Below are 20,833 nucleotides of genomic sequence, written 5' to 3' on the forward strand. Positions count from 1 at the left end.
TTGAATACTTATTGGTGAATTTAAGAATTGTTCCGCAACTTATGATAATTCCCATTTTTTTTCATTATTTATTTATTTGTTAGGTTCCGTATTATTATTATTATTATTATTATTATTATACCTATGGGTTCATCATTAATTAACCTATGTGTATATAAAATAATACCGTTGATAAAGCTTTAAAAAAAAAAAAAAGTATATATACTATTTTACATTTACATGTATTGGTGGTATATAAATTAGGTTAGTTGGCCACAAAGGGGGTGATATTTGGTGGGTGGGGGCTTGGAAGAGAGAAAACGTGGAGCTCTGGAATCGACCTTCGCCCGTCCGTGGCCACTCTGGTTATGCCGTCAGCCACACAGGTACGTACCCAATCTCTGTCTCTCTCTATATAGATGTAGCTGGTTTTGTATATCCATCCATGTATAGGAATCAGATCTTTAGAGGTTCGTGCCGGTTATCTCAGATGATGAAATCTAGGGATAGGGTTCATCGTTTAAATCTTTGTTTTGATTTGAATTAGGCTTTTGATTGTGGTTTTGTTCTTTTGTTCTGTTAATTTTACGCTATGTATGTTGATGTTTGGGATTACGTGATATTTATTGGTTTTGTTGGTGGTTTGATTGTCTTTTGGGTTTCTTATAGTTTGTTTAAGGATATTATCTTAAATTTAAGGGTTTGATTTGGTTTTGTTTAGATTGCCTGTGATACAAGTATTTGTTGGTTTCTGGGGATGTAAGAGTTTGTTGTAATCCCTTATCGTGCCAGGTGCCAGGTTTTCTTATACATGATATAAGAAATTTGAATATTTTAATAGATTTCGGTACCTTTTAAAATATGTATGTTATTATATGGTTTTATTTTACAATATTTATGTTATTATATGGTTTTAATCTATTGGGGTTTCATTGCAGATACTTAATGACGAGAATCCCACAATTTGATATTAAGTAATGAAATTTTGAGCTTATGGTGCTTCTGGGAGCTTTCCTTTTTTGGGGTGATGAATAAAACTGATACTCATTCATATAGTGGCTGATATCTTGATTTTAGGTTCCTTGAAGTTCTATGTTGATATGGGCTTCATAGCAAGTATTAGGAACCGAAGCTTTCCAAATCTATTAGGGGAACTTCTATATTTTTTTGTTACTCATTAGGTTCATCTTAATATATTGTTGCTAGTTCTATGTCATATAGGTACTGGGACCCTTCATCTAGTGATCCCATTCTAAGGAAGGGTTGTTTGATCTGATAAATTAATATGAACATTTGGCATAAAACAATTAAACATATAAATACTGGGACTCTGAATGATGACAAAGAAAGAGAAAATATTATTAAAAGATATTCACATGGAAGGACCAAATTCCAGATTCCAATATTTTTGACATTAACGTTGGTGTATTCATCCTGATACTCAACTATAGGGAAAAGTGCTTCTGCCCTTTATCCAAATATTACAAGAATGGCAATCCATCTATTGGTCTGCTGTAAACATGATCTTTAATCTCCAAATTACAAGGACATATGGTAATAGGAGATAAATTTGTACTATTCTAGAGGATAGCTATGTGACTTTACTAGCAAAAATGATGTCAAAAAGTTGAAATTCCAATATTTTAAATTCAAGGAGATTCAAATCTTGAAATTTTTTTTTCTTACTTGCCAGTGCTATGGGGTGCCTGAGTTAAGGATTCACATCATTTTTTGCTTCTTGTGTAGTGTAATGATACCACTATAGGTTATGGTAGTTTTTATAAGACCTATCATTGAAAAAATTATTTACTTGGAAATGTAATTGCAAATCTACAAATTTTTTGACCGGAAGTAATTATGAGAACAACTCAATGAACAACAGATGCACTTGGTTTTGTCAATGTGGTTAATGATTATGTTTTACAAGTTCTTCTTTCAAAGATAATGTTTCTTATCACCATTAAACCGAGTATTACACCAACCCTCAAAATGGCTGTTGCAAGGTTAAAGCCTTTGAGGCCCCCAGTGTTATTTATAATGATTCGGATTCTGTGACCTGATGTTCCAAAATGCCGCGTCCTTGATGTAGGATGTTCGTGTAGGAGTATAACAGTATTCTTGGTTTGTCTGGGTATCAATTGTTTTGCTGTGCTAGTTTCATTTGTTATTGTTGAACATGAGCATTGTGATGTAAGTTACATGAATAAAAACAACTGTGCCAAAGTAGTTGTTGGACCTTATATGCTTCAGCTGTCCTGTTTGCAGCCATTAGGCTTTTTAGATTGGATCTCATCTTGTTGGCAGTGAAGAACAAGCATCGAAAAAGCAAAATTCAATTAAATTTTTTCTTGCCTCACATCGAAGAATTAACAGGATAGCCAGTTTGAAATTGCACCGTCATAGTTCAATTTGGTCGCTTGTGGCCGAATTACTTTAATATTGGAATTTGCACGTCAGCATGTGTATGTAACATGTTGTGCCAGGTGGTGACATATTATGGGACTTTCATTTCAAATTGCATAATATATACCTTTGGTTATAATTTATGCCTTGGAGGTCATTCTGATGCAAGTTTGCCTTCATTTATTCTGTCAGGTTGAATCGGACTTTCATTTCAAACGTTTAATTTCCTTTATTAAGACATGGAGAATGTATACCTTTGGTCAGCTACCTACCAGTATCGGGCTTTTTCATTCCAAGAAGTGCTTGACTGGCGATTTCTCACCGTTGGAGATTTTCTTCTTGTTTCCTTTGTCAACTGCACTTAGTGGAAAGCTGCTTTTAAATGATCCGTGCTGGAAGCCTAATGAACATTTATTTTGATATAGGTGCTTGGATCTTTATTGCACATTTACAAGTAAGCTACAAATTTCTTTCTTTTTTAGCCTGATTTATACTTTGAACCTTCTCTGACAATCTTGTGGCGGGTAGTGCATTGTGAATAAAACATAATCTAGATCCTTAGGAACCATCTTCTTGGGGGCTTTACTTGTGCAATTTCTTTCTTGCCTACTTATTTTTTCTCTTCTAATTTCTTTTGATGAAATTAACTTCATCTTTGTGATATCTTTTTCTGCTGACTACAGGGCTGAAGTCAGCAAGGGACGAAATTTGCTCCTGTAGTTATATTAGATAAACCTGGTGCATGCAATATGTGCAAAGTTGGCAGTTATTAGCTATATCCTTGTCCTTTCTTCTGATGGGTACAAGTTAAGATTCAAAAGATATCAACGGAAGATTCCACAAGAGATTTTATGCATGTATAATTGAGGTAGCGGTTGTCAGGTTTCTTGGTAGCGTTGGGTGACTACATACTGAGCGTAGGATCCTATCTGGTGGCGTAAACAATTTTCAGTCTTGGTCAGTTCTTAAATTGCTGTGAAGATGTTCTGTAGTACTCGGATTTTCTTTCTTTGCACACCTTGCTGCTTTCTTGGAACCGTTGGTCTAGTATATTTCATGCGTGAGACTGTGAAGCTCGTCCATCAGAAACATTTTTGTTGCATGCTCACGCATGTTGCAACAAACAGTTAATGGTGATTTTGCTAGATCACCCAGGCAGTTAGTTTATATTCTTTAGTTCTCTTTCATAGTTGTCTACCAAACTTAAACATTGTAGATTTCTCTTATTTGCTCATTCTTTTCTTGAATAAATAAAGCGTCACAAGCCGTTGGAAACACAAGAAATGGAGAGGTTCGTTGGTCTTATCTGGGTCCTTTTTTTATACTAACTTCTAATATAATGTTAGTTGAATCACTGTGACAATCGTGGGTTGTACAGGTACAATATAATTAAAGAAGTTGGTGATGGAACATTTGGGAGTGTCTGGCGAGCTATTAATAAGCAGACTGGTGAAGTTGTAAGTGCATCTATGGTTTGTTTGGCCTTGAATTGCTAAGTGTTAATGATAAATTCTTTCAATCTTTCATTTCAAATTAATCATTTATTTTAATAGGTTGCAATTAAAAAGATGAAGAGAAAATATTATTCCTGGGAGGAATGCATAAATTTGAGAGAAGTGACGGTAACATTTGTTATTGCTTCCTTTCTTTGCTTCTTGCTTCTTTTTTGTGTTTCTATAAATTTGTCTGTTTTCCTTGTAGTCGCTGCGGAAAATGAACCATCCACATATTGTGAAGCTGAAGGAAGTCATTAGGGAAAATGACATCTTGTACTTTGTGTTTGAAAACATGGTGAATGGCACTCTTACACCCAGTCATGTCTCTGTTACCACTTGATTGCTTATTATTATATATAGTGTCATTTTTCTGCTTCAGGAATGCAATCTATACCAACTTATGAAAGACAGGGAAAAGCTTTTCTCAGAAGCTGAAATTAGAAATTGGTGCTTCCAAGTGTTTCAAGGTCTTGCTTACATGCATCAGCGTGGATATTTTCACCGTGATCTCAAGCCAGGTGATTGTTGCTTGAGTAATCAATAACTTTTTTGGACAACTGAATAGTTGAAATGATACTTAAGGCTCTGTTAGAGTGGTGGTTTTGTGGAAAATGTTGCATCTATTTGATGTTATTTTCAATATAATTTCATTTCTCTGACACATGATTTTGGTAGTGTCACTGTGTTGACAAACACATCAACTAGATTCAGTATTATAATGTTTCAGACATGACAGTCAAACTTTACCAATATGACCTCTTATGGCCGTTATGTACATATAACTTTTTAGCTTGCTCATGCATGCAGAGAATTTGCTGGTTTCAAAAGACTTAATTAAACTTGCTGATTTTGGTCTTGCTCGTGAGATCAATTCTCAACCACCATATACAGAATATGTTTCAACACGCTGGTGGGTGGCTGTTTTGTCCCTTCTCTATTTATTTATTCTGACATCTGTTCTCTTAAATCTTACTTCCGCTTGTACTTTTTTGGTTATTGTTGCTAAAATGAGGGCTTGGCAGGTACCGGGCCCCTGAAGTTCTGCTTCAGGCACCAAAATATAATTCTGCAGTTGGTGAGTAGATGATGGAGGGGACACTGTTTTGAAATGTTTTTAGTGATCATTTCTTAGGATTATATATTATAATTTGTTTTCTTCATACCATCAGATATGTGGGCAATGGGTGCAATTATGGCCGAAGTGTTTACATTGCGTCCTCTTTTCCCGGGTTCGAAGTATGTATCTTTTATTTTATTTTATTTTTTTATTATTATTATTTTAATATTGGATCTCTCTCCACCCATTGCTTTTACATTATAAGAGGTTTACATGGAAGTGACAATGTCAATAGATTTGGTTATGGATATTAAATCATATCTTTTAATATGGTTGGGTTTTTAGAATGGTGTGTGGGCGTTTTTCAGATGGTTGGTTTCTAGAATGTGACTTTTTTTGTTTTTTGGGTCTACTACCACCTGGTGGTGATACAAACAAAAACTTGGTGTTAGATTATGTTCTAGATAATTAATTTGACAATATATGATGATTTTATTCTAATTTCACATGTTATTTTTGACATGATTTTGTGACGTGCTTTGTATGTGGTTTTGAATCTTGATTGAGTGAATTTTACTTTTGTAGAATTTTATTTTCCCTTTTAAGTTTTCTGTTTCAACAGTACGGGTGCAGCATCTGTAAAATGTTAAGGCACCAGTTGAGGTGTTAGATGATGCTATGAGAAACTGATCTGATGATTTTTTAGCAAAATTTTATACTTGTACATTTATATAGTCTTTATTTTGACATGATATTATGATGCACTTCAGTACACTTGATTTGAATCAACTTCACTCTTTCAATTATTTCCTGCTTTGAGTATATTTTATAAGCTTTGTGTTTAACATCATGGGTGCAGTGAAGCAGATGAGATCTACAAAATATGCAGCGTTATAGGTACCCCAACTGAGGGTAAATGGGCTGAAGGGCTTAAACTTGCAAGTGCTATCAACTACCGGTTTCCGCAGGTAAGTCGGACTTGGTTTTCGTGTGTCCATGTGATGTGTTGTTTAGGCATTTGCTTGCTTATGAGGCAGTAGTTTCCGAACACATGCTTATGTTCTATCTCTCAGTTATTGATAGTTTTATAGAAACAGTTGCTTATAGTCAGTCATCGAACCAGGGGAAAAAAAAATGAATCAGCATTTATTACAATACAAGCATGTTGGGGATATAGCGCATATCTTTGACATGGTGTAGATATAGATTTCTATTGCTGTTTTCAAGTGTTGTGCTTTTCAATACGATAAAAATATTAGAAAGTTCACACGCTTCATTGCATAAATCCAGTTTCCTTCATCACTTTCCAATATGAAATAGTGGAATACTTTAGGTGGTTGTACTTGTGCATTTACTTACCATGTTAATAAAAATCAGTATAACCTTGTCATATGACAATTAACATTCAGCATGTGTGCATATTGAATCTGTAGACAATTATTATTTATTTTTATATGTAGTGAACCACTTATAATGCTGCTTTTAAATTTGAAATGGCAGCTCACTGGTGCTCATCTTTCAGTCTTGATACCATCTGCTAGTGCTGACGCAATTAGCCTTATTGCAGTGAGTACTTTTTTTTATTTTTTTATTTTTTTTTAAATTATAGTCAAGCTATTCTTTCTTTTGTCATTTTCCTGCTGCCTTTTTCTAGACATGGATTTGACTTTTCGAAGTTGAGAACTGCTGATGTTCTAAAATTTTTTAATTTGGGAGATTTTGATGATTATTTTGTCTACTAATCAACTTATTATCTTCTTTTTGGTCATTTTTCATCAAACATCTAGTCTCTTTGTTTGTGGGATCCTTGCAAGAGGCCAACAGCATCGGAGGCTCTCCAGCACCCATTCTTCCAGGTGGCAAATTGGAATATGCATTGTTGTTTTTCTTTTAGTTTAATTCAATGCATTGATGTTGTAGTTGTTATAACATTAACTTATTAAGTTGTATTATTTGGTGTGTCAGAGTTGCTTTTATGTTCCACCATCTCTTCGCTACAAAACTGCTATGACCGGCTCACCTACATCTGGTTTGTCTTTCGTCACATGATGTTGTATTTTTGGGACTTTGAATTGATAAATGCAGGAGCTTAATTTGTTTCGGTTGTTGCAGTTGGAACAAGGGGTGGTTTAGAGCAAAATTCTGCTAGGAGGTATTCTGGGACATTATCTACTCTGAAGCCCACAAGCAACTTCACTTCTGCCAAATCACATGCATCTTTAAGTGCAGGTGATGTTTTAGTCAAATGATTTTGACAGTTTTAATTCTTTTCACTACTTCTCAAGGATTTATACTCAATTCTATGATATGATTTTTGTGGTAGCTTAAGTGATGATGGACTACCGTTTGAATTTAAAACAAGGGATATGCATTTGTTGCAATCCCGAGTGATGAAGGCCTTCATCCCTATACTTTTCACCACTCAAGTATTTATACTCAAATCAATTAAGATCACATTTACCATTAACTACGGTAGACCATTTTCATTCTACAAGAAGCATCACTTCCAATCTCTCTTTAGTTTTAGAATTACTTCAATCCTCTTGATTTTGGTGTTTTTTTTTTTCGTCTCAAATTTAGTATTTGTCCCTATTTTGTTTTCATCTATCAAAAAAATTTTGTTTCAGTTTTCCTATACTTGAGGTAAAAATATGGGGCCTAGTGTATCAGTAACAGTTCCATTATGCATGCCCTACATGTTAATTTATTTATTGGTAACTCCTTTTGTGTAATTACCATATTAATATCACAAGGACCTACCATATCTATTTTTTCCCCTAATGCTGTTGTTTCAAGTTTTCGTTGCCTGTCAGCCACTTTCTCTCGAAGTTTCATAGCACGACTCTTTTATTTATTATTGTGTTCATTTGCGTAATTCTGATTAGTTTCCTTCATTTTTTTATAAAGGTATTAAAATAATTTGTTTTGTCAACATTTATGCATTTTGTTAGTGGAAGGTTATGATTTTCAATAAACTACTTTTGTAGCCAAACATGTCATTATTCCATGAATAGCTCCATAACCTAAATAGAACACCGTCCCGTCCAATGCCCTTCCTTTTGTCTTCCTCATTCCAGCATCTGAAGTACTTTTCTTTCTTTCTTTATTTATTTATTTATTTTTATTTTTTATTTTTTTTTCTATGCCTCTGGTTCAAACTCTTCCCCTTTCAAGTGTCCTGAGAACTATGCAAGTAACTGAGAATGTCTTTTTCTTTTACTAAGCAAGGCACACAAACACACCCGCAATTGCCCCCCTTGTGGTGACTTGAATCCTCAACCTTTCACTTGGAAAGCAGAGGATATACTGCTAGAGCTAAACTTTCCTCCTGTTCAGAATGTCTCCTTGCAATCTGGATATTATAATCTGACAACTGAAAAGGGAAATGTTGCTGTTACCACAGGGCGTGCTCTCCTTACCCCACTATGAGGGCAGGGAGAATGATTATCTTAATAAATATCAGAAATTCTTTTGTGTGTATCTTATTAAATATCAGAAATTTTTTTATGTGGTCCCCCTCCCCCAGCCTCGTAGCAGTTCAGAAGAGGAAATCAGTTGTATCACACTATTTGTTGCCACTTTTTCTGTTTCTTTCTATTTATTTATTTATTATATACTTTAGATTCTCATCTTATGTTAACAATTGTTACAGGTGTGCAACGGAAGCTGGATATGAATAATCAGGTGACTACCTGTTTTACTTCACCATGTCTTTTGCATCCTTGTTATATCTACCGACTGATGGTGGATAATCTCTTTTGGTTGTTTCTTTTTCTTCTTGGGTGATGTTTTTAGGATGCAAGCAAGAACAATAAGACCACGAAGAGCTATTACAACTTACCGAAATACCAACCTCCAGCAAGGAACAGTCCAAGTAAGTTCCGTTCACTTGTGGTTCTGTTCTACTGTAACTAGTTATTAAATAAAATTGATATACGTGAATTTAGACACATTCTTTTGGATATGCTTGTGTTTTTGTTCACTTTATTGCATAGGCAGGTTGTGTTTTCTTTTGTCCATGTAATGTTTTGAGCTTGTGAAAGATACGAGACATTCTGTTGCCCAAATGTGATACTAAAAGTGGTCGACAACTCGTTATGGATATACAAGAAATATGTTTTGGTTAGTTCACGTGGATGCTTGTTTCATCATATTGTCTACATTTTTCAGTTAAAACCTCTTACGTCAAGTAAATGACATTCATGAATAGAAATAAGCTTAAACTACAAGACAGATTTTCATAGTAAGGTCTTGCTCAAATATAGATTGCATGCCATGAAAATGTATCAAGCTAGGGTAATATCACGTGTGATTGTACTTGTCAGGATATCTGGTTTTGTTCGAACATAGTTTTAATAATGTTAGAACTAACATGGTTTACTACATGTATTGGCAGCCTCCGTTTACACTGGCAAGGCAGCACGTGAAGTTTCTGATACAGCTGAGAAGTTGGCGAACATGACAATTGGATCTGGTAGATCGCCTGCAAGGCAGCCATTGCCCCCACCTATGAGAGCTGGAGGATGGCATGGCCAATCTGACATGTTTCTTGGACGACCTCAGGAGGTTCAGCCTGGACGAACCTATAGTAGGAAAGTTTTGGGATGAGGGCAAGCCCTGTTGAGACCTAGTAGGTGATGGTGGTTTAATATTTAGTTATACGTTCACTACAAACGCTGAAGAGTTGTGTGCCTGGCCTAGTCCAAGTTTGTCTGCTTTGCAAAAACTTAGTCATGTTTGTGTAATTATTAAGAAACTCCTTTGTTAAGTTTGCCTGGTTATCAAAAAAATCTTTTGTTTAATAAACTCGACTTACATAATTGTTTCATCATTTTATGGTAATGAAGATCCTTTGTTTCAAAGGTATGATTTGGATTTGCATCGGCTTTATTCCAGGTGTTTTGTTGAGTACAATTAATATGTTGAGTACATTATTTATTACAGATGTTATGACTACGATAATATATATATATATTTTTTTGCACATTTGAAGGTATCTAACAATAGGTTGAGAATGCAACTTACATACAATTTGATATAATAAGTTGTATGGTTGTTGCATAGATGTTGTATTATCGACATAGTATGCAGGGTGCGGAGGAATGATTGATCAGAATCATGGTGGCCTTTCATAAGAAACGATTTCTTATTCAGCAAAAGTATCCAATTTTGTTTCTTATCTCATTCCATAAAGTACTATTTGAAATGTAAAATTTAAATTCCTTCAGGCTGTAAAGCGTAATGTCTAAAAAAAAAATACAAGATTATATATAAATGTATATACTGAATGATGTCAGAAACAACATTCTAAATGAAAAGCCATTCGTTATAATTTAGTTAAACGGTATACGATTCAAGCTGCATTTATGTTCCCTAAGATTAGAGCTACTACTATAAAATTCATATCAAAGTATAATTAGTCACTAACTACGACAGCATTCACTAAATTTTATTTTACATTAACAAAAGAAGAACCCAGATTCCTCGTGTGTAGGGGCTGTTGTGCACTCATTCTGTATTGGTAGTGCAACACACAACGTAACTACATCATAATGCAACACCATGAAACGAAGATGCAATGTAATTGTTGCATATGCGATGTAATATTGCGCTAGCGCTGCAAAGGCACAGGAGAGAATCTGGTTTCCTAGAGAATTAGGGTAGGGATACTTCTCGGGAAGGCCTCTTTATAACATTATTGTGGTTAAACTATGTGTCATTAAGATGATGTTGCCGGTGGGAATCATGTTATCTTTATGGTGGATAGATGGGAAATGGAATGATTCTATTTCCATGGAAATGCCACTCTTCAGGTTTTCATTCAGTTTTACGCCAACAGCTGAGTTTGTGAAAATCTATAAATTAAAGGTATTGTGTTTGTATCCTCTCCCTGTTCTCCTCCCACCAAAGCTTTGCGTGCACCTCTCCAAACCTTTCACGGCTGTGCAAAACACAAATAACAAATGAACATCATTAGCATCATCTTATTATGTGTGTGTGTGTGAGAGAGAGAGAGAGAGAGATACGAGGGAAAAATGGAGGTGTCAAAACTGCTTTGCAGTTTGCATGCATTCTTCAGAAATGATATGCAGATCCTGAACCATGACTGCTAAACAGGGCAAACTGAAACAAAAAAAATGGGATTACTTGAATTTCATTACCTGAATCTGACACGCCTGAGCTCCCTAGAGCCATCAGCTAATTGTCTGATGGTAATGTACACACCGGGCTCGTCTTGTTCAACCCATTCGGATTCCATGTCGCTGGCATTGCTAATGGAAACCGAAGCCTCGTCTCTGGAGGAGGTGGTTGTCCGAGAAGCATCCACGGATGCTGTCTCAGCCCTTGGGCCACCAGCGCCATGAGCAATTGATCCGGCATTGTATTGTTGGCTGCCACCTTGATCTGAAGAGTCAGATGGGAAATACCCTTTACTGCCAGAAGGTTTATAATAGTTTCTAGGAGTCCATTCTTTGTTTAATGATGGAGTCATAGGGCTTTCCCTCGCGGATCCAAGCCTCGAGTATGTAGTATCTCTCTGCAAATTAAGAGTACAATTCTCTATAAGTTAAGAGGATTCTTATCAGTGTATTTTCAGCTGGAGACAGAGAGAATTAGTTCGATATATTGTGATATTTTTTTACACTTCGATGATATGAAGGACACGTAAAGGTAGAAAAACTGAAATAGGAAAAGTTCACAAAATAATTCTTGCTAGTTAGGTCAATTTGATGGTTGATCAATAGAAAGGAAGAGAATGAAGGGAAAAAAGCATAATGGCTGATGCGAAGTGTTGACAATGAAATAAACTTGAAACATATGACTTTGAGTTAGGGATTTTGATTTCTTTTCATGCATGTCTTGACTAAAAAATAAAGGATCTTCGAAGGGGATTCATTAGAATATATCCACTGCTTAGTCTTGCCGATACACGGTGTTGAGAGGGTTGGACTGAGTATGGACTAGGAAAGTTGGAGAAATATTACTCCTGATGTTGGACACCTAAGAAAATAGTACATCAAAAGAATCTGCCAAAAAGGGGATTCAACCTGAAATACGTATTCTTCTCTTTGCAAGGACAAGAAAAATTGTTCATGTTCTTTCGAGTTAAGCATAGATTTTAGAGTTTATTTCCAATTAGTTGGAAAAGAGCTCACTAGTAAAGAGTATAAGAGCAAGTCAAGAAAGAGCAAAGTTTCAGGTGGCCCCCAAATGGTGCAAAGCTTATCCTGGAAGAGGGAGAATGAAAATCTATGATGAAGATTAGGAACGATCGGGACCAAAGAGCGTCTGCTTGATAAGAGGGAATTTGACATGTCAAGCATAACAATCTGTTTATGTATGTGTTGTATATGCATATTAGCAACCCGGGAATCAGTGAAATAAGTTAAATCCAGATACAGAACGGAATGAAATGTGTAGTAAAAAGAGGTGGTTTACCTCGTCCTCTGACCTTGCAGGTGTGTTAAGAGCTTGTCGGTTAAATCTCTGAACATTGTAGAGCTCCATGATTCGATCATAATTCTCGCCCCACCATCGTTGAGCTTGCCATTTATTATACGTCTCCCGGCTCCAAAATTAAATGTGCAGTTAATGTTAGTTTGCCTACTAACAAATGCAAATTTAATTTAAACAACAAAAAGCTGAAGATGTTTGACACCTCCAAAGTCCACTTTTTTTTTTTTTTTTTTTTTTTTTTTTTTCAAAATCTGTACTAGCAAGCTAATTGATGAGATATACCTTCAAGAAGGACCACCACTCATGACAGGTCTCTCACACATTAAATCAGTGTTTGGAGATAGGACTAGTTAATGCAGTGGTTGGGTCTTATATAACTCATCTAGAACAAATATCAGCCCTTGATTACTATCTTCATGCTGGATTCTTTATATATTGGATCCTATGCGTAAAGATTAGTGTGCCAGGTTAGACCAGGAGGGGTCTAGAGAAAAGTAAGTACCACATAAAGATTTTGAATAACACAGTTGTCTATTTAAATTTTATGAAGACTAAAGTTAGTCCATGGGTATGCTAGCGCGTCAACCAAAAAATGAACCACCCTCAAAATTTTTTAGTCTTAACCGTTATCAATTTACAAAACCCTAAAACCCCACAAGAGCAGGAAAATCAGTTCGTATGCATCTATGTTTTAATGCTGGAATGGGAAAAACACTTCTTACAACATATGGTAAGGATATTAATGTACCTGAAGCGAATTCGTTTTAGATCATTTCCACCATTAGGAAGAGACACAAAAGTAATTTGAACACCAGGCTCCACCTGTGCCATCCATTCCTTGGGCTCATTCTCGTCCTCTATCACTACATCACCAGATTGGGCTGAGATAGATTCTAGTCCTGTGGGAGTCCGTACACCACCCCATTGCCCATTAAACCTTGCAGCAGATCCAGCAATCGGGTGGTGGGCAGTGGTAGAAAAATCCCAGGCAGGTGTGGAACTCGAGCTTCCAGGTTGCATGTAAGGGTATGGTTGGCCTTCCAAAATGGCATCAAAATCGGGGTAAGGCCGCTCTCCTTTCTTGTAGCTGCCGGACCCCGTGCAGGGCTTGCATTGCCTATAAGCACCCGAGAATTTCAGTGCCATATCCTTGATCTGCAAATTGTTGAAATCAGAGTTGGTTATACTATAAGAATTACAACTTGTAGATTTTATCTAATTTGCAGCTAACTTGAAGCTGTACGATGATTTTGAATATCACCAACAGAGGGTTGTAAAACAAACACTAATATAACAAATTCTTCGAAACATAATTTAAAATTTGAAGGCATTCTGCAAATTTTCAAGAGTATTTCAGATCAATTTCAGAATTGAATTTGGCAGTCTGTCTAGAATATGAATGTAGTAGTGATTAGCGAGAAGGATAAAGATTGGACTTTAAATATATATATATATATGAAGCATCATCCACAATCAAATTTCAGTAGTGATTAATGGCGGGAGAAGGATAAAGATTGGAATTTAAATATATATATATATATATATATGAAGAATCATCCACAATCAACTTTCAATCTAGGTTTCTTTCTTTAAGACTGAAAAAAACCATATGAATGACAATGATTATATTGGGAAGTGGCAAATATACAACTTAACCTTTTACATCCCGGTCCAACTCTATATACATATATTGATAATCAGTAGAAATACAAATCTTCGATGCTATTTAGTATTTGTTCTTCTACTTTTAAATGAATGGTATAAATGGAAGAGATGAAAAATTGTCGCAGAATCCATGGGATAAACATCCTTAGTGCTATAAAAGGTGAAAGAAAAGGGCCAACTTAAAAAGGGTGTAATTATTGAAGTGTCGCAATGGTGAGTGCATCGTGTCTATTTGACAATCTAAAACCCCAAAGAATAAAAATAAATCTGAATTTTCTATCTTAAATATGAACTTCACAGCGATAAAAACATGTTTAAAAGAAAGAAAAAAAACACAAATACTCCTAGAGATATGGCATATTCCTTGATCCTTGAACCTTGCTTCTTGTAGTACTAACTGTTTGAACTTTGAAAGTAGTGATAATGAACAGCCCAGCCCAGACATTTTCATCAATTTAGATGGCTGTAAATAATTTGACATGAGTTTTAACTTTGAATTGAAGGTAAAAGTATTGATATAGAGATTATAAAGGAGATTTTAAATATAGGAACTAAGCAAATTGGAGTTGAAAGTGTTGAGGTGTTTCACTGCTTAATCCTGACCTAATAGACTCAGCGTGTGGACTCATGTCAAGTACACTAGTGAGAAAGAAAATGGCAATGGCAGTAGATAACCTCTTTTTGTACATGCATTTTGTCCAAAATTAATTTGAAAACCAAATCAAAAGAAAGAAAAGGAAAAATAGTGAGAAACTAACCAACGGGCCTAGCGGTATCAACCTCTTATCTTCCAAAGGAAGGTCAAGGGTTTAAGTCTCAGAAGAAACAAGTGTGTGAACACCAATTAGAAAAAAATAATAATAATAAAATAAAATAGTGAGGAACTAGCAAAGGCTTTCCTCGTAATGGTAGAGTAGAGAAAGGAATAGTATAGCATGGACTATGGTGTCAATCATGAACAGCTATAAATATTATTTTCTGAAGGACATTGCTATTGCACTCTTACTGCAGTCTTGATGGTCCTAACACCACCACTCCGAAATCACCATTATTTTTCTGCAATACATTAAACCTTGGTTTGGTTGTTCTAATTTAATTTCACTGCCCATTGACATGCTACTATTTGTTGGGCTTAATTGTAACCCAAAGAGACGTGAATTACTTTGAAACACCAGATAGGTCAACGAGAATTTAATGGTGGGTCACCACCAAAAACCACATGGATGTGTCCTTTCTCATATGTGTGTTGTCCTTTTACTCCATCCCCACTAGGGCATTGTGTGGAATATACTGCAAGTTGTTTTTCCTCCATTATGATGAAATCAGCATACCAAATTGCTACTATGGCAGCGGCATCTAATTGCCTTTCTTGCCTCAACCCCTCAGGAGGGACCCCAGTAGGACAACTGCAGTTAAACTCAGTGTCTCACACACTCATAGTCAACTCGTGCTTCACTTATTGGGTTTACTGAAGCAGATCTTGCATATAGCTTCAATGGGTGCTAAAAAAAAATGCATAACTTCAATGGTGCATTAACACATACAATCTCGATGTCACGCGCTAAATAAAACAATGGTGCATTAACACATCATTCAATTTCAGTTGTTGGAACAGAGTTATATTATCCGACTCCCATAAATAGTGTCTCTCTCTTCTTACAAACAAATTTTGATTTTTTTATTATTAAAATAACATTAATTTTTAACTTTGATTTTCATCATTATGGTGAAACTTTACCACAAAAATTGATGAAAATTTAATGAGGAGTACTATTATAGTAGTAATTTTAACAAGTAAAGTGGTGGAATTTTAAAATAAATGTAATGAAATTAAAGCGCGAAACAACGTCCTAGTGGCAGAAGAAATGAGGACCTAGTAGGCTACTACTGCTGAGGTTACCTAGGACTACGATTTAAGGCATTAAACGCAGCCGTCTTTAGAGGTAGGATAGCGTGTAGTAGGCTGTTCAACAATGGCTTTTAGAGAGCTGTGAATCTTTTGTTTGTTTTCACAAGCGGAAAAAGTTAAAAAGTGTGAAAAAAAAAAGCATGCACGATAGCATAGGGTAGAATAGAGGAGGGTGTAGGATAAGAACCTGCGCCGTCAGGCTTTTGACGGCTTCTTTTGTATTTGGTGTCCCACGCGCCCCTACTTCCTCTCCTCCGCCTCCTCCTGCCTCCTCCTGCATCCTTTGCTTCGAACATGTAATACACGTCAACATTTTCCACTTTTTCTTTTTCTTTTTTTTCTTTTTTTTTTTCACCTGCACAAAAAACAAACATGTACACATAAAAATTTGTATTTTGACTCAAATTTTCTAACGGTCATCTCCTCATTTTCAAAGAGGATATATATATATATATATATATTTTGTTCCGTCAAGTTAAACTTATTTCTCAATATTCCGAAAAAAACAAATTTTATTTCTCAAGTCCTGCAATGAAAGAGATAAGCTTATTATTTAGGGAAAAAAAAAAAGAGAGAAACTTATTCACACTTTATTTAAGAGAGAACTATTCTTTAACCACGCTGAGGAATTTAGTTTAAAAATTATTTTCTTCACAAAATTCTTTTCTTTAAAACAAATTTTTTTATCACCTTATCGAGTTGAGCAGAGTAGAATTAAACAAATTCCATATGGAGCACCGATCATTGGTGAGCCCATAAGGAGTTTGTTTCTATTAGGCTCAAGCAGAATTTCCTTGAAAAGCCTTTTTTTTTTTTTTTTTTTTTTTGCGAAAATGATATTATTGAATTACCATAATACCCTTGCAAATATAAAGTTTTGAACAGAGAATTTTCACCGACGGATAGAATGGACAAAAGAACATTCCTCCAAAGATTTCCCACGATCAAAGAATTACCTCTGTTTGCTAGCGGGAAAAGGAGAAGAGAAAAGAAGAGGCACCGAGGCAAACATAAATTTTATAGAACAATATCCAAATCATTTTCCAGGAAACCAAACGGATGTTGAAAGAAACAAAAAGAAACTGAAAAACACCCAAAAATAAACCAGAGAGAGAGAGAGAGAGAGAGTGAGAGAGGGAAAACTTGGGATCAGAGGAACCGAAATGGTTTATTTAAATAATTGAAAGAAAGTTTCAAAGTGGTCTCAAAATACGTATATTTATATAGTATGCAGTTTGTGTAAGTGCTTTAATTTCGAGAGACCCAATAAAGAAGAAAAACAACAGACTTGTATTTAGTTGTAAGCCAAGTTTCTGACAAATCACCATTAGAGAGAGAAAGAGTGATAATGGTGTCCTTTTTCTTTTGTGATCTTCATTGTTTCGAGAAGCCTAAAAGTAAGTCATGAATGTGTGCATATATAGAGAGAGAAAGAGGAGGGAGAGAGAAACAGAGTAGTATTATAATCTCTTTAATCGCAATGACTAATCGCTTTAGAAAGAAAACATGGAGTGTCGAGTGTTGAAAGCGTTTGGTGAATCGACACAGAGACAAAAGAACGAAGAAATTGACATTGACGACTGGTCCTTCTCTGCAAAGCCATTTCATATTATGTTACGAAAACGACTCACCTAAGCCCAACACTGACCCCTTTTTTCTCCTCTCTCTCTCTCTCTCTACACTTTCTCTCTCTAAACCACTCTAAGACAAATCTTGGCACGCCTAACCCCTAACGCCTTGCTCCACATCACTTTGTTCCTCTGCAAAAACCTACACTCTCCAAAACTAACTCAATCTACAAATTAATACACAACAAAATGTGTAAGACTATGAAATCTCTCTATTTCACTCTACATTTCTGTAGGGAAGATTTGATAAAAACACAAAATTTGAAGAAAAATGTGTGCATATATATATGTGACTATATACATGTATATATAAGCATTCAAAATCAATATGAAGTACATACAACCATAACAACAAAAGAACCAGGGATCTACATTGTGCAGATGTGTATATATGTTTCTAGATATCTGTTCGAATTAAATTCAATGAAACAGAAAACAACCATAACAACAACAGAAACAGAGCTCAACGTTGTGCAGATGTGTGTATATACATGTATCTATATAGATTTAGATATAGATGTCATACCTTCACTATTGAACTCTGTGTTCTCTCACAGAATGTCACCGAAACAAATACGAATCGCTTCAAAACCAGGAAACTTCATTAATGCCGATCCCGACGCCAACTATTTTCCCTATTTCATTCCTTTTGAGCTTCAAAAACAGTACAAGAAAACCCTAGATCGATCCTTCCAGAACACATCGAACAATCACTGAATCTCCGAACTGTCACACAGAAAATGATCGGCGACAAGAAAATCCCGTTGATTTTTCTCCGGCGAACCAACTGAATCTCACAGTTTTGCTGAATTTATTGAACGAATCGCCGCCGGTGAAAAATTCCGGCGAGATTCCGGCTGGATTTTGAATTTGATTGAGAGAGGTTTAGAACCGGAAGGTTGGGATACTTTGCTCCAGGTACGTATATATCTTACTATATATATACACACACACATACATATTATATGTGTGTGCGTGTGTTTGTCTACAAATGACTGACTGGCAATACAGACATGAGGAGAACATATAATGCTTTATATATATATATATATATATAGAAAGAGAGAGAAGGGGATGTAACGACGTTATGTTCTGCCGGTAGATAACGGAAAACGTGTGGGTAAATAATGACCGATGATCATGTTGTATGACTTTGTGCCTTGTGTGCGTATTCACAAACGGACTTTGGAGAGGAAATGTTATACACGTCGTTAAGTGTATATATCACAATTATTCTCATATATAAGAGTTGGTCTTGGACAAAAGGAGGACATTGGGACCCACATGTCTATATGTTGCAATACATTAATAAGCGTACACGTGTCCTAACTTCATTGGAGTGATTGTATAGAAAATTACAAGTAACGGTTTTGATTCAATCAAATTTTTGTAGCATGATTTAGGGAGGACCCGTAGTAGATGCTCATCACAACTATCTACTCTCAAATGTCACACCATCAATTGAAGCTTTATTATTAAGAAAATGAGTTGCTCTCCGATTTGAGAGACAAAATAAGAGACCAAATAAAATGTGGGGTGCACAACATTTAATTAATTAAATTGGCTCTTGGTATTAAGGTTATCTAACTTTAAATTTTTTATGGTTGAATGAATAATTAATTGATCACATAATATCAATTAAATCTTTTTATGTGTTTTAAAACAGTGTTATTTTGATGTTTAGATATGGAACAAAATTATGTTGCATGTGTTGAGTTTCATGTTTGTGCACTGTGCATCAAAATGGCACTATTTAAGTGCACAAGACGCACAAACACGGATCTCTGAACAAGAGGGAATCTAAGTTCAATTAGTGGCATCATAGTGTTCAACAAAATGAGAGAGGAATTTAAAAGAAAGGGAAATTTCAGGCGACTGTGTTATTTACCACATTTGGTGAGGATGCATAATGCATCCAAGTTGCTTAGTGATGGGTAGAGATTGAGCTAACATTAAATTGTGTTACTAGCTAGTTGAGTGGTTGTAATTAGATTAGCTTTAATTAGGGTTAGAAAGCGATAGGTCTTTCATATGTAAAGCATTTTGCATGGGCCAATTTTGTGCGGGTATGTTCACCTCGTGGGGGTGATAGGTTGGCATGCATTGATGAGTTCACATCATGGTGGAGATTTTGGCATGGGTGTTTACATCAAGGTGGAGATGGTTGGCATGGGTGATAGCAAAATCTCCAAGCACTGACTTACGACCTTTGTTTTTTTTTTTTTTTGGTTCAAAGTATATTAATTATTAACGCTACATTTGGGAGTATTAAAATAAGCAAAATAAATTTAAAATTTTTAAAAAAAATTAGCTAAAATATTGTTATGTTACATAAGAATATTTTTGGCACAGATCAAAATATGATTTTGGGTCACCAAATCTAATTAAAGTGAGAAAGAAAATATAGGTGATCAATGGGATAACAATTAGTGTTGGCGGGTCGTATTCGTGTCATGTCGTGTTAGAACATGAGTATTCCGTTATATAGGTCGACACGAGTACAACACGATTATTATTCGTGTCAAGAAACTCCAACATGAATACGATACGATTATTACACGGATAACACGACATGACACACGTAACCTATTTAATAAATGGGTCAAGACTTATGCTCCGAAGTTTCGAAGCTTTTGTTGATAACTGTCAGTTAGTGGACATGGGTTTCAAAGGCTTTCTGTTTACCTGTTGTAATAACAGAGATAGCTCCAGACACGATACGAAACTACATGACAAGACACGTTTAAGTAATTTATGAGTCTATGACATGAATACAATACATTTCATCAACACGTTTAGTTAAATTGATCATTTTTAACACGAACATGACACGATTATTTAAACGGATTAGCAAGTCAAACACGATCATGACACATTTAATGATCATGTAAATTCGGTCTGACACGATTACGACACAAACACGATTAAGATAAACTTAAACCGACTTATCGTGTTCGAGTCGTGTTAGCATGTCACATTAAATATTACAATCTCTAATGATCATTCCAATGTTCACTCTGTTTTTTAAATTTTAATATTACTCTTATAGTTCTAAATATGCATTTGATTGAAGAGGTTTACATAAGCTATGGCTTAAATATTTGACTCAAACTATTGTACGCATTTACATAATTAGAAGACGTTCACACATATAAGTACCAACAATTTCTTTCAGACGATGTGAAAAGCAAGTCGAAATGAGTGAGTGAAAATCTAAAAATAGATGTGTACTCTACTA

General features: G+C 35.4%; 2 protein-coding genes across 4 annotated transcripts; one reads left to right on the plus strand and one right to left on the minus strand.

Annotated features, from left to right (window-relative positions):
* Nucleotides 1-239: 239 nt before the first annotated feature.
* On the plus strand, nucleotides 240-9,801 carry LOC132284196 (cyclin-dependent kinase F-4-like). 3 transcript variants are annotated; one of them, XM_059786279.1, is made up of 20 exons: nucleotides 256-365; nucleotides 918-1,003; nucleotides 2,575-2,836; nucleotides 3,066-3,515; nucleotides 3,639-3,673; nucleotides 3,761-3,839; nucleotides 3,936-4,004; nucleotides 4,084-4,173; nucleotides 4,258-4,396; nucleotides 4,686-4,788; nucleotides 4,901-4,953; nucleotides 5,048-5,114; nucleotides 5,795-5,903; nucleotides 6,436-6,501; nucleotides 6,723-6,791; nucleotides 6,901-6,964; nucleotides 7,048-7,164; nucleotides 8,588-8,619; nucleotides 8,731-8,809; nucleotides 9,332-9,801. In XM_059786279.1, the coding sequence occupies exons 4-20, from the start codon at nucleotides 3,513-3,515 to the stop codon at nucleotides 9,541-9,543; spliced, it is 1,386 nt and encodes a 461-aa protein (XP_059642262.1). In that variant the 5' UTR covers nucleotides 256-365; nucleotides 918-1,003; nucleotides 2,575-2,836; nucleotides 3,066-3,512; the 3' UTR covers nucleotides 9,544-9,801. The 3 variants fall into 3 exon arrangements, with proteins under 3 accessions (XP_059642261.1, XP_059642262.1, XP_059642263.1); XM_059786278.1 differs by lacking the exon at nucleotides 918-1,003 and having other exon boundaries at nucleotides 240-365; XM_059786280.1 differs by lacking the exons at nucleotides 256-365; nucleotides 918-1,003 and adding an exon at nucleotides 2,441-2,462.
* A 439-nt stretch (nucleotides 9,802-10,240) lies between these two features.
* LOC132284198 (protein BREVIS RADIX-like) lies at nucleotides 10,241-18,616 on the minus strand. The gene is made up of 6 exons (XM_059786281.1): nucleotides 18,122-18,616; nucleotides 16,155-16,322; nucleotides 13,142-13,548; nucleotides 12,376-12,505; nucleotides 11,097-11,473; nucleotides 10,241-10,876 (listed from the first exon to the last, which is right to left on the minus strand). The coding sequence occupies exons 2-6, from the start codon at nucleotides 16,278-16,280 to the stop codon at nucleotides 10,798-10,800; spliced, it is 1,119 nt and encodes a 372-aa protein (XP_059642264.1). The 5' UTR covers nucleotides 16,281-16,322; nucleotides 18,122-18,616; the 3' UTR covers nucleotides 10,241-10,797.
* Between the last annotated feature and the right edge of the window lie 2,217 nt (nucleotides 18,617-20,833).

This window comes from Cornus florida, unplaced genomic scaffold (genome assembly GCF_030987335.1).
Source record: "Cornus florida cultivar Cherokee Brave unplaced genomic scaffold, ASM3098733v1 CherokeeBrave_3.0.0_Hap2_Chr11, whole genome shotgun sequence".
NCBI classification, from domain to species: domain Eukaryota; kingdom Viridiplantae; phylum Streptophyta; class Magnoliopsida; order Cornales; family Cornaceae; genus Cornus; species Cornus florida.

Excerpts from the sequence above, each read along its gene's own strand:
- LOC132284198 (XM_059786281.1), bottom strand. The coding sequence starts at position 16,280 with ATGTTGACGTGTATTACATGTTCGAAGCAAAGGATGCAGGAGGAGGCA. Across the intron at positions 12,506-13,141 it reads CTAAAACGAATTCGCTTCAG|CCGGGAGACGTATAATAAAT; the intron begins GTACATTAATAT and ends TTAATTTTGGAG. Across the intron at positions 11,474-12,375 it reads CTGCAAGGTCAGAGGACGAG|AGAGATACTACATACTCGAG; the intron begins GTAAACCACCTC and ends CTTAATTTGCAG.
- LOC132284196 (XM_059786278.1), top strand. Across the intron at positions 4,397-4,685 it reads TCACCGTGATCTCAAGCCAG|AGAATTTGCTGGTTTCAAAA; the intron begins GTGATTGTTGCT and ends TCATGCATGCAG. Across the intron at positions 6,965-7,047 it reads GACCGGCTCACCTACATCTG|TTGGAACAAGGGGTGGTTTA; the intron begins GTTTGTCTTTCG and ends CGGTTGTTGCAG.